Below are 15,047 nucleotides of genomic sequence, written 5' to 3'. Positions count from 1 at the left end.
GCGTCCCCAGTGAAACTGGAATTCACCCACTACAGTATGTTTGAGTTTAGATAGTTAAAGCAATGTTTTATAAGAATTAAGAAACCACAAATTCTTTTTGACGTTGGGGCACCACTCTGGGTAACGTTCCATAAGTAGGCCAAATGTAACTTGTACAAAAATATCTATAGCAGCACAATTAACAAGTACTCATGATACTACTAATAAATGCACAGTACGTGCTTACTGAGTGAAGGAATAAAAAGCAAAACAAAAGAAAACAAATGATCAGCAATGACAGACTAAGCTAATTATCATTTAGCAACATGATTAACGGGCTTCCCTGGTGATTCAGACAGTAAAGAATCTGCCTGCAATGCAGGAGACCCAGGTTCGACTCCTGGGTCAGGAAGATCCCATGGAGAAGGGCATAGAAATTGACTCCAATATTCTTACCTGGAACACTCCACGGTCAGCGGAGTCTGGTGGGCTACAGTCCATGGGGTTTGCAGAGTCAGACATGACTGAGCAACTAACACACACTCACAACATGATTAATATTTAGTTCAGAAGCATTAAGAATGGTAAGAATATTACACTTTCTATATAAAAATTTATATGTGAAACAATTTTTGAGAAAAAAGAGAAAATAATGTGCATATATGAACCACATATGCATGTACGTGTGCATACTCAGTTGTGTCTGACTTTGTGACCCCAAGGACTGTAGCCCACGAGGCTCCTGCATCCATGGGATTCTCCAGACATGAATGCTGGAGTGGGCTGCTATTCCCTCCTGCAGGGGACCTTCCCAACCCAGGGATCTAGCTGGTATCAACTGTGTCTCTTGTATTGCAGGCAGATTCTTCACCACTGAAACCTGGGAAGCCCCCATGAACTGCATAAACGTGCATAAAAGATACACCAATAATAAGGTAAGAATATGAGGCGACAGACATATAATACAACAGACAATGAGTATCTTATTAGCACAAATGTATCAGAACTTAAATGAATAAATGTGGCCTGAATTTTTTCTTCCAGTGTAATCCATGGCGGCGCCCTTATCAAATGCTTACAGAGGACATATAAACTGAAAGGAGGACAGACAAGGGCAGAGGGCTTGGCTGACCTGGAGTGGGGTTTTGGGGCTGCCTGGTGTAGGACACGTTGAATGCCGGCTCCTCAATCAGCGGTGGTGGGTACATGCGCCTTCGGATGAAGAAGCCGGCTCCACAGCAGAAGAGTACACCCATCATCAGGAGGAACCTGGGCGAGAGCACAGGATGAGGCCTGGGCAGAGGCCCAGGCAGATGGCAGGGCTCCCCTGGCTGGTCCTACCCAATCGCTCTCCCCGGCAATGGTCCCAGTGGAGGAACCAGGGAGACACCTGGCCATCAGAGCTCTGGGGGCCCCTGGATGGAGGCCACTAGCATGGAGAAGCTCTCAAAGTGAACATTTTGCCTCAAAAGCTCCAAATGGCTATTGACCTCAAAGGGTTGGTACAGTTCTTCCCTGTCCATGGCTCTGACTTCAACCCAACATTTAGTCAAAACAGAAGACGCCTTTTCAATCCTGCTTGAAGACTACTGCTGGTTCTCACTGTCCTCCCTGCCCCCGCAGTTTTCTGTACTGTTAAAGCAAGAAGAGTAAGCATGGGATCCTTTCTAACAGTTTTCTCTCCATTATTATATGAACATCTATAAACATTTTTTAAAGTGCCCTTTCTAGAGCACATCCTAATTTTAGAGAAGCTATAGGAATAGAGAAAATACAATTCATTTTAAAAGCTGTTTTAAAATCTCTAGGTTCTAAGTATGGCTGGACCTTTTATTGTGACTCCACAGTCTAATGGACAAGAGCTGACTCCTTGAAGGATCGGATGTTTGTTGAAATCATCTGAGGATTCTCAGTGACTACTGGATCACTGGCATTCAATAAAAAATGGATGAATGGCACTTCCCATCTCACTTCAGCATTCACCTGGTTTTCCTAGCACCAGGGGAAATCATTTGAAGCAGGGCCAAGTTGACTGTTTCACACAGACATAGCTGAGAAACTTGTCCATTTCTAAACTGATATGATGATGGGACACACAGAACCTGCCAGAACCTCAAACAGCACACATTCTTGTGAAGGATGCGCACACAGCAGAGCTGGCCATGTCATGGTCAAAGGCACCTGTCCACATATGAATGTAATTTAAGGAAAGAGTAGACAATAAAGCCTTTGAGAATATAAACATGATATTAAGAGTTAAAGCTATTAATCAATAAGTATATATCAGACACCTTGGAACCTTGAGAAGGAACAAAGATTGGGGCCAGACAGGAAATGATTCAGAAGAGGACTGAAATAGTGGTTTTCTAACCTTTTGTCTAATTCATTATTAGTTCAACAAAACTTCTGAAGCATCTGCCAGGCTCCCAGGACCAATCTTTGCATTATAAGGAGTAAGACAGGTGGGGCCTCACCCTCACTGAACTTGAGTTGTCACAGGGGAGGAGGACAGTAAACAACAAAGTAACAAAATTATTTATTTGCAACTCTGATAGTGCCAAGAAAGAAGAGGAAGGGTGGATCATAGATTGAGGGGAGGAATGCATTTAACACACAGCCATGTTCATCATTTCAAGGGTACAGTTCAGTGCAACAAGAGGTTTAATGAGGGTATCTTCCAGACTAAGGGAGATCACAAAAGCTTCTTTTCCTTCAAAGCAACATCTGAGCTGAATTCTGAATGATGGAAGGAGACAAACTGAAGGGAAGTGAAGATGTTTCTGGGTAGAAAGGAACTGCATAGGTGCCCCAGCAGGAAAAGCTGGGTGGGCGAGAGGCCTGAGGAGGATAGCTATGAGCTGCAGATGGGGGAGGCGTTAGAGGGGTGCAGTCCTGAGGAGCAGGAAAAATCCAAATAGTGCAGAACAAAGCCCCCACTCCCACGTCAGAAGCTGGAATCTAAGATGGACAACTTCGTCTGGACTCCATGATAGTCTACCTTCAACCCTGGGTCCAAATGTAAATATCTGAGCAGAAATGCTAGGCACACGGAGGTAACTGTGCATGAGGTTTTACACCCCTGCTCACTCCCAAAGGTCCAGGCTCCCTGTGTTGGACACGCAGAAGCCATGAGAGATCTTGGTCTCTTCCATGAGATAACCCAAAGTGATAGTTTTGGCTTATCTGTCAAATGGAATGGGCTTCCCTGATGCCTCAGTTCGTAAAGAATCTGCCTGCAATGCAGGAGACCCTAGTTCAATTCAAATAGAATGCACGTTTTCTAGACAAATATAAGTGATATGCACCTCACAGTGTGGACTGCTGGACAGCAAGTAGGTGCAAGCAAGTAAGAACAGTCATGAGGCAGGAGACCCACTCCTGGCTCCTGGAGCAGTCATCATCACACTTGTTCCTTACTGAAACAGCAGTCTGAGAAGAGAGGGGTAGGGGAATGAGTTTCTGGTAACAAAGAGGAAAGGGGTGTCAAGGTAAGAAAAGAAATTCTCGAAGTTCTCTTTCGTTACTGAGCAGGTATGGGGAGCATTCCTGGGATTAAGAGAGGAAGTTTGTGTCTTTTCTATCATTAAAAGTAATCTGGCTTCTTCAGTTCAATTTGTTTTTTCAGTCTCTTCCTGCCCTCCTCCCCAGCGGTTTTCAGGTCTCAGGCAGCAGCAGAGCCTCCCTGGGCCCGCATGCCCCAACTCTGCAGGAGCCCCACAGCAGGCAGCACTTACCTGCCAGACTGCACTCTGTTGCAGCATGCTTTCCAACTCTACACATTTCCTAATCCTGGGGCCTACATTAGACTACCATGGGTCGCAGAGAGTCGGACACGACTGAGCGACTTTGCTTTCACTTTTCACTTTCATGCATTGGAGAAGGAAATGGCAACCCACTCCAGTATTCTTGCCTGGAGAATCCCAGGGATGGGGGAGCCTGGTGGGTTGCCGTCTATGGGGTCACACAGAGTCGGACACGACTGAAGCGATTTAGCAGCAGCAGCAGGTAAGGATTACTTAAGATTTTAGAGCTGACTTCCAAAAGCACTCTCTGCCAAAACCTCTGTGCTATGCTAAGGAACCCCAAATCCTCCAAAGTAAAGTGGAGTCAGCTTGGAGAACAGCCCTCCATTCACTTCATGCCCAGCTCCCTCCTCCCAACCTCCTATCTCTCCCCCCAAACTTCCCCCCAACACCAGCTCCCCATCATCCCTCTCTCACCAGGTCCATTCTTAGGGCCCTGCCCCTGAAACATAAGGAGGGCCCTCTTCTCTGAGACCCAGACAGAAGCCATGCAGCTTTCCCCAACTTCTCTGCCATCAGAAGTTGCATGCTTTGTTTCCAGAACATTGGCTTACAATTCTCCATGTGTTTAGACATCTGTTTTAGGAGCCCAGCTGCCATAGGGCCTCTCACACAGGACCCTGGTACATAACAGACACATTACTGAGAGAAGGAACGCATGGAGCGAAAACCAAGTGTCCTCAAACTTCAGCTGGGGCTTGCATCTCAAGGCGTTCTCTGGCTGTATCCCAGGTTTTGTTGTTGTTCATTGGCTCAACCGTGTCCCTATAGACTGCAGCACAACAGGCCTCCCTGTCCTGAAGGAAATAGTGAACTACCTTCCAGACTTTGCTCAAACTAATGTCCATTGAATCGGTGATGCCATCCAACCATCTCATTCCTTGTCACCCCCTTCTCCTCCTGCCCTCAATCCTTCCGAGCATTAGGGTCTTTTCCAGCAAGTTGGCTCTTTGCATGAGGTAGCAAAAGTATTGGTGCTTTGGCCTCAGCATCAGTCCTTCCAACGAATATTCAGGGTTGATTTCCTTTATGATTGACTGTTTTGATCTCCTTGCAGTCCAAGGGACTCTCAAGAGTCTTCTCCAGCACCACTGTTTGAAAGCATCAGTTCTTTAGCACCCAGCCTTCTTTATGGTTCAACTCTTACATTTGTACATGACTACTGGAAAAACCATAGCTGTGATTATACGGACCTTTGTTGGCGAAGTGATGTCTCTGCTCTTTAATACACTGTCCAGGTTTGTCATAACTTTTCTTCCAAGGAGCAAGCATCTTTTAATTTGACAGCTGCAGTCACCGTCTGCAGTGATTTTGGAGCCCAAGAAAATAAAGTCTGTCACTGTTTCCATTGTTTCCCTATCTATTTGCCATGAAGTGATAGGACCAGATGCCAGATGCCTTTGTTTTTTGAATGCTGAGTTTCAAACCAGCATTCCCCCTGGTTTAGAAGCTGGTATCAGTATCTCAACCCAAAGAACTAGACCAAGCCTTCTGGCACCTGGCATCCTGAGCGTGGAGACCTGCCCTCCTTCCATGGCGCTCATGAAATGCCTCTGTATAGGGCCCCACCGGCTTGCTGAGGTGCTGGGACCCTGACAAGGGACACCAGCAAACAGCTTGGAAGCACCAGCTGCCAGTTCAGAGGACACTTCCAGGAAAGGTTGACAGAAGCTGCTCTGGCAGCCAGGCCTGCAGAGTTCTCCTGGACTCTCAATTTTTCCTTCTTTTTAATCACATAAGACATAAACTTTGACAAGCTTTCTCTTCTTGGGAGCATTTCCACCACTTCATCATCATTCTCTGGTGCTTCAGGCCAACGTGAAGCACTGCTGATCCCTTACAGGACCCTTAGCCACAAGTTCTGAGGGAACACGTGGGTGATGCCCGGCAAAGCTCTGAAATGCCAGAGCTGTTTACATTCCCAAAGTCTCAGGCTAAAAGATTTCTCCTTCTCCTACAGTTTGAGGTGCTAGCAGCTAGGAGGTGGGGAGAGGCCAGTGACAGCCTGGCACCATTCAGGGCCCCTCGTGATAGGCGAGTCCAGCCCCTAAATGGCCAAGGCCCGGCAAGGAGCTGGTGATAGTGAAATGAAGAGGCTCTCCCGTTACAGAAAGCGGCACGTGGAGTCCCTGATGGTGCTGGCTTCCCTAATCAAGTATTAGGAACAGTTGTCAGGAGGCCAATAGCAAAATCTCACAAAAAAGCCAAGTGGCTCCTGCCACGGGGTCAGGAAAGGCCTGTCTTCAGACATTCCTATGTCTAAAGGCATTCCTTACAGGCATCCTCTGAGGACAGCAACTCACAGGAGGTTCCTCTCCTTACTGGAAACTCTGCACCCATCCTTCTAGGCCTCTGCCAGCTTTACTTCCTCATCCTCTCCCGAGGTACAATCTTACAGATGCCGGATGGCTCTTTCAAGTTCCTCCAGGAGAGCTGGAAGGTGGGGAAGGACATAAGCTGTCTTGAAAGTTAGGATTCAGCTGACACAATGTGAATATGGAAGATTTCCAGGCAGCAAAAACCTTATAGCAAGATCTGCTGATTCTCCGATTAAGACAGGCAGCCTCAATCCATTTCAGACATTGGTGGAGGAGCTGCTGAAGATTGAAGCTGCTGTACAGTCCAGCTTCCCAAAGAATAACTCTTCTTTCCCAGCCACAAGCCCGAGGAAACGGGGATGAGCTTTCTGCAAACTCTGGGAGCAGAAGCACTTGACACAAAGCCAGCCCAAACATATCTGCTTTCTTGATAGGCCACCCGGAGACCACGACCTCAGGTGGAGGTGAAGGTGACTTGGCTGTGACAGACTGACTGGGCAGAGCCCTGGGGAAGGGGGAGCGTCTGAGACCTGGAAGAGTCATGACCTACCAAAAGTACCACAGCCTCTGTATGGAGAGGGCCCGCACACAGCACCTGGAGCCACAGCAGTCCTCGTAAGGGCGGCATCTGTGGGAGAGAGGGCACAGGCTGTCAGCTTCCTGCAGAAGAAGGGCCGGACCAATTGGGAGGGCCAGGCAGATTTCAGTGTGAAGGACAGAACTGCCACCACTGCATTTTATGGAACTAGCAGAGCTGTGGTGGCCCAAACAGAAGGTGCTGAGAGGGACAGTGTCATTCAAAGCATCTGTTTGCTACACATCCCCGTGGGCAGCATCATAGTGGTTTCATTCTGGAGAGGCCCTATAACTGGATGACCAAAAACCTGCATGAAACCAGAGGGGAGCATCAGTATGCTGCAGATGCTGGGCAGTGCTGACCGCGTCAGAAGATGGGCACCTGAATCAACAAGGCCAGTGAGCTGAAGGGCAGAGGTTATGAAGCTGGACAAGTTCTGTGCTTTAGTCCTGGTCTTACCACTTACCGGCTGCAAGACTGCTAGCAAGTTACTCAACATCTATGAGCCTATTTCCCCATAAGCAAAAGGCATGGGAGGGCAGGGCCTCCTTATAGCACTGCTGTAAGTCTGAAGGCCTCACCCTCACCTAAAGTGCTGACAAGGGCCATGGCTGCTCATACCTGTCCTGCCCCCTTGATGCTGCACTCATGGTGCTCAGCGCCCTTCATCCCGGAGCAGAGCCCTGAGAAAGGCCCTCACTCTCCAAGGACAGGCCCAGCGCAGGGCCAAGGTTCCCGGGGGTCAGCTTGGACTCCTCCAATATCCCCACTCTTCCCCAGCCCCGCTTTCTTTAAGAAAAGAGAGAAGCTATGAAAGCTTCTACACTTTGGCTTTTATAGACACATTTTCACTACAGCAGTTTCAGTCCAAGTGGCAGTGGGTTGAGTGTGTGTTGAGGGGTAAGGCTGTTTCTCAATAATATTAAATGATCGCAGAATTATGATCTATCAAGTTCCTGCCAATTTTCTTTCTAAAAAAAAAGTAGCTGGGAGAAATACACAATTTGATCCAAGACTTTGAATACTGAATTTTTAGGTAATTCCAGTACAAATTGACTTGTTTTATGTAGAAAAATATGTAGAAAATAGCTCCCTATAAACTATTAGCTAAGATGGAGTATTATGAGTTATAATGGAACTCCACACATCTGAGCTGTAGTGCTGTTTCTCCCTGGTTGGCTCCTGGGGCTTCGAGCTCTTTAAACACTCAGCACCCAATCACTGCTATATCCTCTATCATTTCAAGGATAAACTGAGCAGACAGACCCCCACCAAACCACTGCCCTCACACACACACGCCCATTCCTCCTGTAGTCCACAAACATGAACTTCTGTCTACTAGGTAGAAATTCTTGATTTTGATGGGAGGCTCCTACATGCTGGAGCACAAGCTAAAATCTGTTTAGCTTCGTTTATCCAACCAACAGCTAGCAGAGCACCAAAATGTGCGCTTAAAAACACTACTGGTTCTCACAACCCAGGCATCCAACACAGAGTCACCGAGCTGCCAGTCTGAACTCAGCCTGTGCTGGGTCTGGAGTGGGGGGATGGGGGGGGCATAAAAACCCTAACAGAAGGACATGCAGGAGCTTTCTTTCTAGAAGAAGGGGACAAACAACAAGCAAGAAAATCATGAATGGGGTGAGATGGCAGTAAGTTCCACACGGTGAAAACTAAAGTAGAAGCTGGCAAGTTGAAAGCAGTGGGGAAGGAGTGGTGTAAAACCAGGTGTTCAAGGATGACTCACTGACAGGGTGACATTTGAACACAGACCACGCAGACATCCAGCCTGGCTGTGATGTGAACTGCACGAGGGCCTCAGTGCTAGGAGAGGCTTGCTGGCCCCAGGGCTGCCAGCCCTCCAGCTGCAGTGTGGAGAGGAAACAGCCAGGGGCTAGGCCAGGGTTGGATCGAAACAGCCAGGGGCTAGGCCAGGGTTGGATCGGCACTGCACAAACAGCATCATCTGCTGACACCACACAGAGCACCATCCACAGTGACTCCGTGTGTGTGTGTGTGTGTGTGTGTGTGTGTGTGTGTGTGTAGGGAGGTGGGCACTCAAGGGAGATAAAGGGCTTCTGCCTTTCTGACCACAAGTTTGCAAAGAGAAGAGTCCTTAGCAACTAAGTTAGATCCGAAGATAAATGTGATGATGTGCTAGAGAGAATTCAAAAACAGCCCCAAGATGCCCACCCCTCTAGAATGCACGGACTGCATGACTTCCTCCCCTTGAGTGTGGCAGGTCCTGTGACTATGATGGGATGGTCACTCCCATGATTACGAAACATTACATAAAGTAGTAATGTTATATAAGACAGCTGTAGCAGACCAGGGGGCCCTCTGTGGCTTTGAAGAACAGAGCTAGGACTAAGGGTGGTCTCAAAGAGCTGACTGTGACTCCCAGCCGACCAACAACGAAACTGGGACTTCATTCCTACAACATGAATGCTGTCAACAACTGAATGAATTTACAAGAGGACCTAAGCTCCAAAAGAGAGCACAGCCCAGCCATCCCTTGGTTTCAGCTTTGTGATACCCGGGAGCAAAGGACCCCCCAGTGCTGTGTCCAGACTTGTGATCTATAGGAACTGTAAGATAATAAACACAAATGGTTTCCATCTGCTCACTCAGCAGTGACTTATGACGAAGCAATAGAGAACTTACACAAACGAGAACAAAGGTTACACGCTTTGGTCACATCTTACATTCGAGATGCCAGGTCAGTGCTTCACAACTGTCTTATTTAACATGCAAGTAAAATATTATCAACTCCATGTCTGAAATAAGCTCAAGTAACAAGGTGCTTGTCAACACTGAAATCAGATTGATTATATTCTTTGCAGCCAAAGATGGAGAAGCTCTATACAGTCAACAAAAACAAGACCAGGAGCTGACTGTGGCTCAGATCATGAACTCTTGATTACCAAATTCAGACTCAAACTGAAGTAGGGAAAACCGCTAGACCATTCAGGTATGACCTATATCAAATACCTTATGATTATACAGTGGAAGTGAGAAATAGATTTAAGGGCCTAGATCTGATAGATAGAGTGCCTGATGAACTATGGAATGAGGTTTGTGACGTTGTACAGGAGACAGGGATCAAGACCATCCCCATGGAAAAGAAATGCAAAAAAGCAAAATGGCTGTCTGGGGAGGCCTTACAAATAGCTGTGAAAAGAAGAGAGGTGAAAAGCAAAGGAGAAAAGGAAAGATATAAGCATCTGAATGCAGAGTTCCAGAGAATAGCAAGAAGAGATAAGAAAGCCTTCTTCAACAATCAATGCAAAGAAATAGAGGAAAAGAACAGAATGGGAAAGACTAGAGATCTCTTCAAGAAAATTAGAGATAGCAAGGGAACATTTCATGTAAAGATGGGCTCGATAAAGGACAGAAATGGTCTGGACCTAACAGAAGCAGAAGATATTAAGAAGAGGTGGCAAGAATACACAGAAGAACTGTACAGAAAAGATCTTCATGACCTAGATAATCATGATGGTGTGATCACTCATCTAGAGCCAGACATCCTGGAATGTGAAGTCAAGTGGCCTTGGAAAGCACCACTACGAACAAGGCTAGTGGAGGTGATGGAATTCCAGTTGAGCTGTTTCAAATCCTGAAAGATGATGCTGTGAAAGTGCTGTACTCAACATGCCAGCAAATTTGGAAAACTCAGCAGTGCCCATAGGACTGGAAAAGCTCAGGCTTCAGCAATATGTAAACTGTGAACTCTGTGATGTTCAAGTTGGTTTTAGAAAAGGCAGAGGAACCAGAGATCAAACTGACAACATCCGCTGGATCATGGGAAAAGCAAGAGAGTTCCAGAAAAACATCTATTTCTACTTTATTGACGATGCCAAAGCCTTTGACTGTGTGGATCATAATAAACTGTGGAAAATTCTGAGCGAGATGGGAACACCAGACCACCTGACCTGCCTCTTGAGAAATCTGTATGCAGGTCAGGAAGCAACAGTTAGAACTGGACATGGAACAACAAACTGGTTCCAGATAGGAAAAGGAGTACGTCAAGGCTGTATATTGTCACCCTGCTTATTTAACTTCTATGCAGAGTACATCATGAGAAATGCTGGACTAGAAGAAACACAAGCTGGAATCAAGATTGCCGGGAGAAATATCAATAACCTCAGATATGCAGATGACACCACCCTTATGGCAGAAAGTGAAGAGGAGCTATAAAGGCTCTTAATGAAAGTGAAAGAGGAGAGTGAAAAAGTTGGCTTAAAGCTCAACATTCAGAAAACGACGATCATGGCATCCAGTCCCATCACTTCACGGGAAATAGATGGGGAAAAAAAGTGCCAGACTTTATTTTGGGGGGCTCCAAAATCACTGCAGATGGTGATTGCAGCCATGAAATTAAAAGACCCTTACTCCTTGGAAGAAAAGTTATGACCAACCTAGATAGCATACTCAAAAGCAGAGACATTTCTTTGCCGACTAAGGTCCATCTAGTCAAGGCTATGGTTTTCCCTGTGGTCATGTATGGATGTGAGAGTTGGACTGTGAAGAAGGCTGAGTGCCGAAGAATTGACACTTTTGAACTGTGGTTGGAGAAGACTCTTGAGAGTCCCTTGGACTGCAAGGAGATCCAACCAATCCATTCTGAAGGAGATCAACCCTGGGATTTCTTTGGAGGGAATAATGCTAAAGCTGAAACTCCAGTACTTTGGCCACCTCATGCGAAGAGTTGACTCATTGGAAAAGACTCTGATGCTGGGAGGGATTGGGGGCAGGAGGAGAAGGGGACGACAGAGGATGAGACGGCTGGATGGCATCACTGACTCAATGGACGTGAGTTTGAGTGAACTCTGGGAGTTCATGATAGACAGGGAGGCCTGGCGTGCTGCAATTCACGGGGTCGCAAAGAGTCGGACACGACTGAGTGACTGAACTGAACTGAACAAGCCGCTTGGCATGTCACACCTCCTTTTAGCCCAGGCCACTGTCTCTGAAGCCAAGAAAGGATTTGGCAAATATTTCAGGAAGGTGTTTTGCACAGACGCTGCTTCTGCAGTGACATTGAGTCGTTTGTCACCAAAGGGCTACCTTCTTGGATCCCACATGATTTTCCTGTTCTTCTGCTTGGACCAAGTCATCACCACGATGGTGTGTTGTGATCATGCTCATGAACAGTAGCTGTATAAGACTCCACAACCATTTACTCATGCAAATACCAACTGGAAAGGGCTGAGAAGCAGGGCAGTGGCAGGATGCCCAGGAAAGTAAAAGGGTTGAGAAGGTATAGAGGGGAAGGCGAAGTTTAATGTGGCACAGTTTAAAGCTAAAAATTTCCCAAAGAGCAAACCAAGCCCAGAAGAAACAGGAGGTGAAGGTGAAAATTCAGCAGATGGTAACAGACAAGGTGAAGGAGGCATAGACTTCTTGGGCAAATGGTGGGAGATCCCTGTGATGGAGTTATAAACAAATTCAGCAACCACTCTTTAATTATACCTGAGGGGGTTTTGCCTTAACATGGAACTGCATATTGACCAGACTGCCTGTACCATTCCATGCCAAGAACTCTCTACAATTAGCAGATAATGTAATCATAAAGACAGAACTAACATAGGAAGATGAGACACTGGGTAAAATAAGGTGATGATTTGGAAAGAACTACCAAAGTTCCCACAGTATTATACAACAGAACAGTGTTTTCAGATATTGTAACCCACTAGTGGATTATGAAATCAAGTTATTGGGTTGTAACATCATGTATTTAGGTAAAGGTAAAGATCAATTTTTTAAAAATCAGAGGGTATCCCACAAAAGGAATGTTTTGTGAAACTTAGGTTTTGGTCACATACAGCCACACTGATACACACATTGCTTCAAACCTATTGTTGTGGAAGCCCCAGGTCAAAAGTGAACTGGCTCAAGTTTCTGTTGTGTCTAGAAGGGATTCTTTCATCCTCCTGGTAGGCGCTGGGCAGCTGCAAACCCAAGTCTCCTGACTAGCAGATCACTTCCTGCTGTTAATGATGCTGGGCTAACTCTGGTCGCCTATGACTTCTGTCTGGGTAACACTGATGCTGCTCCTAATTCTACTTGATGTCCTACAATGATCACATTCTAGAACTCTCGTGGAGAGTTCTGTCAGTTAGAGATATCCCTGCTCATCTGCTTCTTATGGACAACCTCTGAATGAGGGTGGGAGGTGGCTGCCCAGGATGGAGAACACAGACGGCAGACACGTGCAGCTTAGGAGCAGTGAGACTGCGATCTTCCAAGCTCAGAACAGTTTCTTTCTCACTGTTCTACCACCTTCACCATCAAGATGTTTCCTGTGGAATTAGCTTGACTCCTGACTATAACCAGAGCTGCCCAGCTCTGCACACAGTGAGGGCTGACCATGAACTTGGTACAAAGGAGGAAAGCAGATATAAGAATAAAAATTTAGGAGGGAAAAAGATGGCGGAGGAGTAGGTGGACATGGAATACATCTCTCTCCACAGATACATCAGGAATACACCTTCAGACACAGAGGTGCACGCAGAACACCAGCTGAGAGTGGACAGGAGTACCTGACCAGTGGAAAAGAATATATAGAACCATGCAAAACTCGGTAGGATGAAGGAACTAGGGGGAAAAACAGGAGTGTTAGTAGGACTGGACCTGCCCTAAGCGGGTGGGGGAACTGAAGCAGGAGTCCAATCCCCACAGCGGGGCAACTGTCTGAATCAGAAGAGAAACATTGAAGGTTGAGGGTGAAACAGCTGATCTGCGACAACCTAAATGGAATGAGAATCAGACAGTCCTTGCTGCAGCCATACATACCCCGGACAGGAACGCTGGTCTGGAAGGCACAGAGGCTGGGAGCTGGAATTTAGGGAATGTGGAGCAATCCCAGGGCGAGGGCTGCTGTTGACTGAGACAGATGGATTGAGGGGATGTTGGGGAGGAGACTGTGGCAGGAAATGATGGTGGAGGAAAGGCAGGCAGCCGTGGAAGCAAGGCGATACTGCTGAGTCACACCAGTCTCTCTCTTCCCACACGCCAGCATCAGCAGCTGAACAATAGAGAGGCTGGCCCATCAAACGCCTGATGCACTGAACCACAGAGTAGGATGCCAGCCAGGGTGCTTCTTTCAGTGACTGATGCCCTGAGCTCCAGAGTAGGACCCCACTCAGGGTGCCCCTTTAAGTGCCTGACACACCCAAACAACAGACAAGGACTCCAGGCAAGGGAGCCTTCTAAGTGCCTGAATGTGCATAGCTATGGAGAAAGACTGGCCAAAGAGGCCTTCTGATCGTCAGTTACAAGAGGCTCAAAAAGACTCTGATAGGGCCGTAACTCCTGTGGTAGAGGCAGTCTGTGTCCCTGCACACTTGGTGCTGTCAGGGTCCCCGCAAGCCAAGCAGCTGCTCCACCTTCAGGCTCAACTCACTGGGGCAGAGCTGCCACAGGCAAAAAAAAGTCATGTCTATGCGCACAGGGTTCCTTCGGTCGTGTCCGACTCTTTGTGACCCTGTAGACTGTGGCCTGCCAGGTTTCTCTGTCAGAGAGGGAGTTCTCCAGGCAAGAATACTGGAGCGTATTGGCCAATACTGGTTGCCATACCCTTCTAGGGCACTGTATTTCCTGCTGCCCTAGCTGCCAACCCCGCTGAGTACCTGGTGCTGCCAGAATCCCTGCGACCCAAGCAGCTGCACCACCTCCACACCTGGCCCTCACGGGGCAGACCCAAGTCCTCCAGGGCAGCCTTGGGAGCTAAACCCCAGTGGACGACACACAGGTAGAGGTGGAAATAAAACCGCAATTGAAACCCAGGGGGTACTGTTGCTAAGGAAGAAGACCCAAAATCTTCCCACCAGCTGTACAAGCTGCAGATTAAATCCACACAATCAACTAAGCAGACTCTGTGTCTATGGAATATATAAAAAGCCACTGAGAGCTCCCACAAAAGAAAATGCTCTAGCTCTCATAACTGTGGACACTGAAGGCAAGAACATCCAGGAATAGGACCAGATTAGAATCTGAGCTGCCCCCACAGCAGGTCCAGAGACCAGCATGGTGTTGGAGGGCATCCTAGGGAGGCGAAGTGGACTGTGACTCCCAGCGAGGTAAAGGACTCGACAGCGGTAACTCAAGAAAAACATTATTTTTTTTTTTGACTTGTTCTGTAGATTCTATTGGATTTTTCCCCCCTTTTCCTCATCTGTTGTAATGTTGATTTTATTGGCACTAAGAAATCCCACTAAGCTTTTGAGCTTTTTTTTCCCCTCAGTTACATTGTTTACCTCTGTCATAAACCTCTGCCTCCTAGTTGGACTTTTACAGTTCTGTGGAGTTTTCCTTTTTTTCTTTTCTCTTCTTTTAATTTTAATTTTTTAAACCTATTAATATTTTTCT

At 47.0% G+C, this 15,047-nt stretch overlaps 1 protein-coding gene across 4 annotated transcripts in view; it reads right to left on the bottom strand.

Annotated features, from left to right (window-relative positions):
* VOPP1 (VOPP1 WW domain binding protein) overlaps nucleotides 1-15,047 on the bottom strand; it is a 169,057-nt gene that overhangs the window by 31,400 nt on the left and 122,610 nt on the right. For all 4 annotated transcript variants that reach the window (XM_069561178.1, XM_069561179.1, XM_069561181.1 and 1 more), the window contains 2 exons: nucleotides 6,651-6,728; nucleotides 1,112-1,248 (listed from right to left, as the gene is read on the bottom strand). In XM_069561178.1, coding sequence (XP_069417279.1) covers nucleotides 1,112-1,248; nucleotides 6,651-6,728 — 215 coding nt within the window. The remainder of the gene's footprint in view (nucleotides 1-1,111; nucleotides 1,249-6,650; nucleotides 6,729-15,047) is intronic.

This window comes from Ovis canadensis, chromosome 19 (genome assembly GCF_042477335.2).
Source record: "Ovis canadensis isolate MfBH-ARS-UI-01 breed Bighorn chromosome 19, ARS-UI_OviCan_v2, whole genome shotgun sequence".
Taxonomy (NCBI): Eukaryota; Metazoa; Chordata; class Mammalia; order Artiodactyla; family Bovidae; genus Ovis; species Ovis canadensis.
Note: the sequence above shows the minus strand (reverse complement) of the source record. Positions and strands in the feature narration are given on the sequence as shown.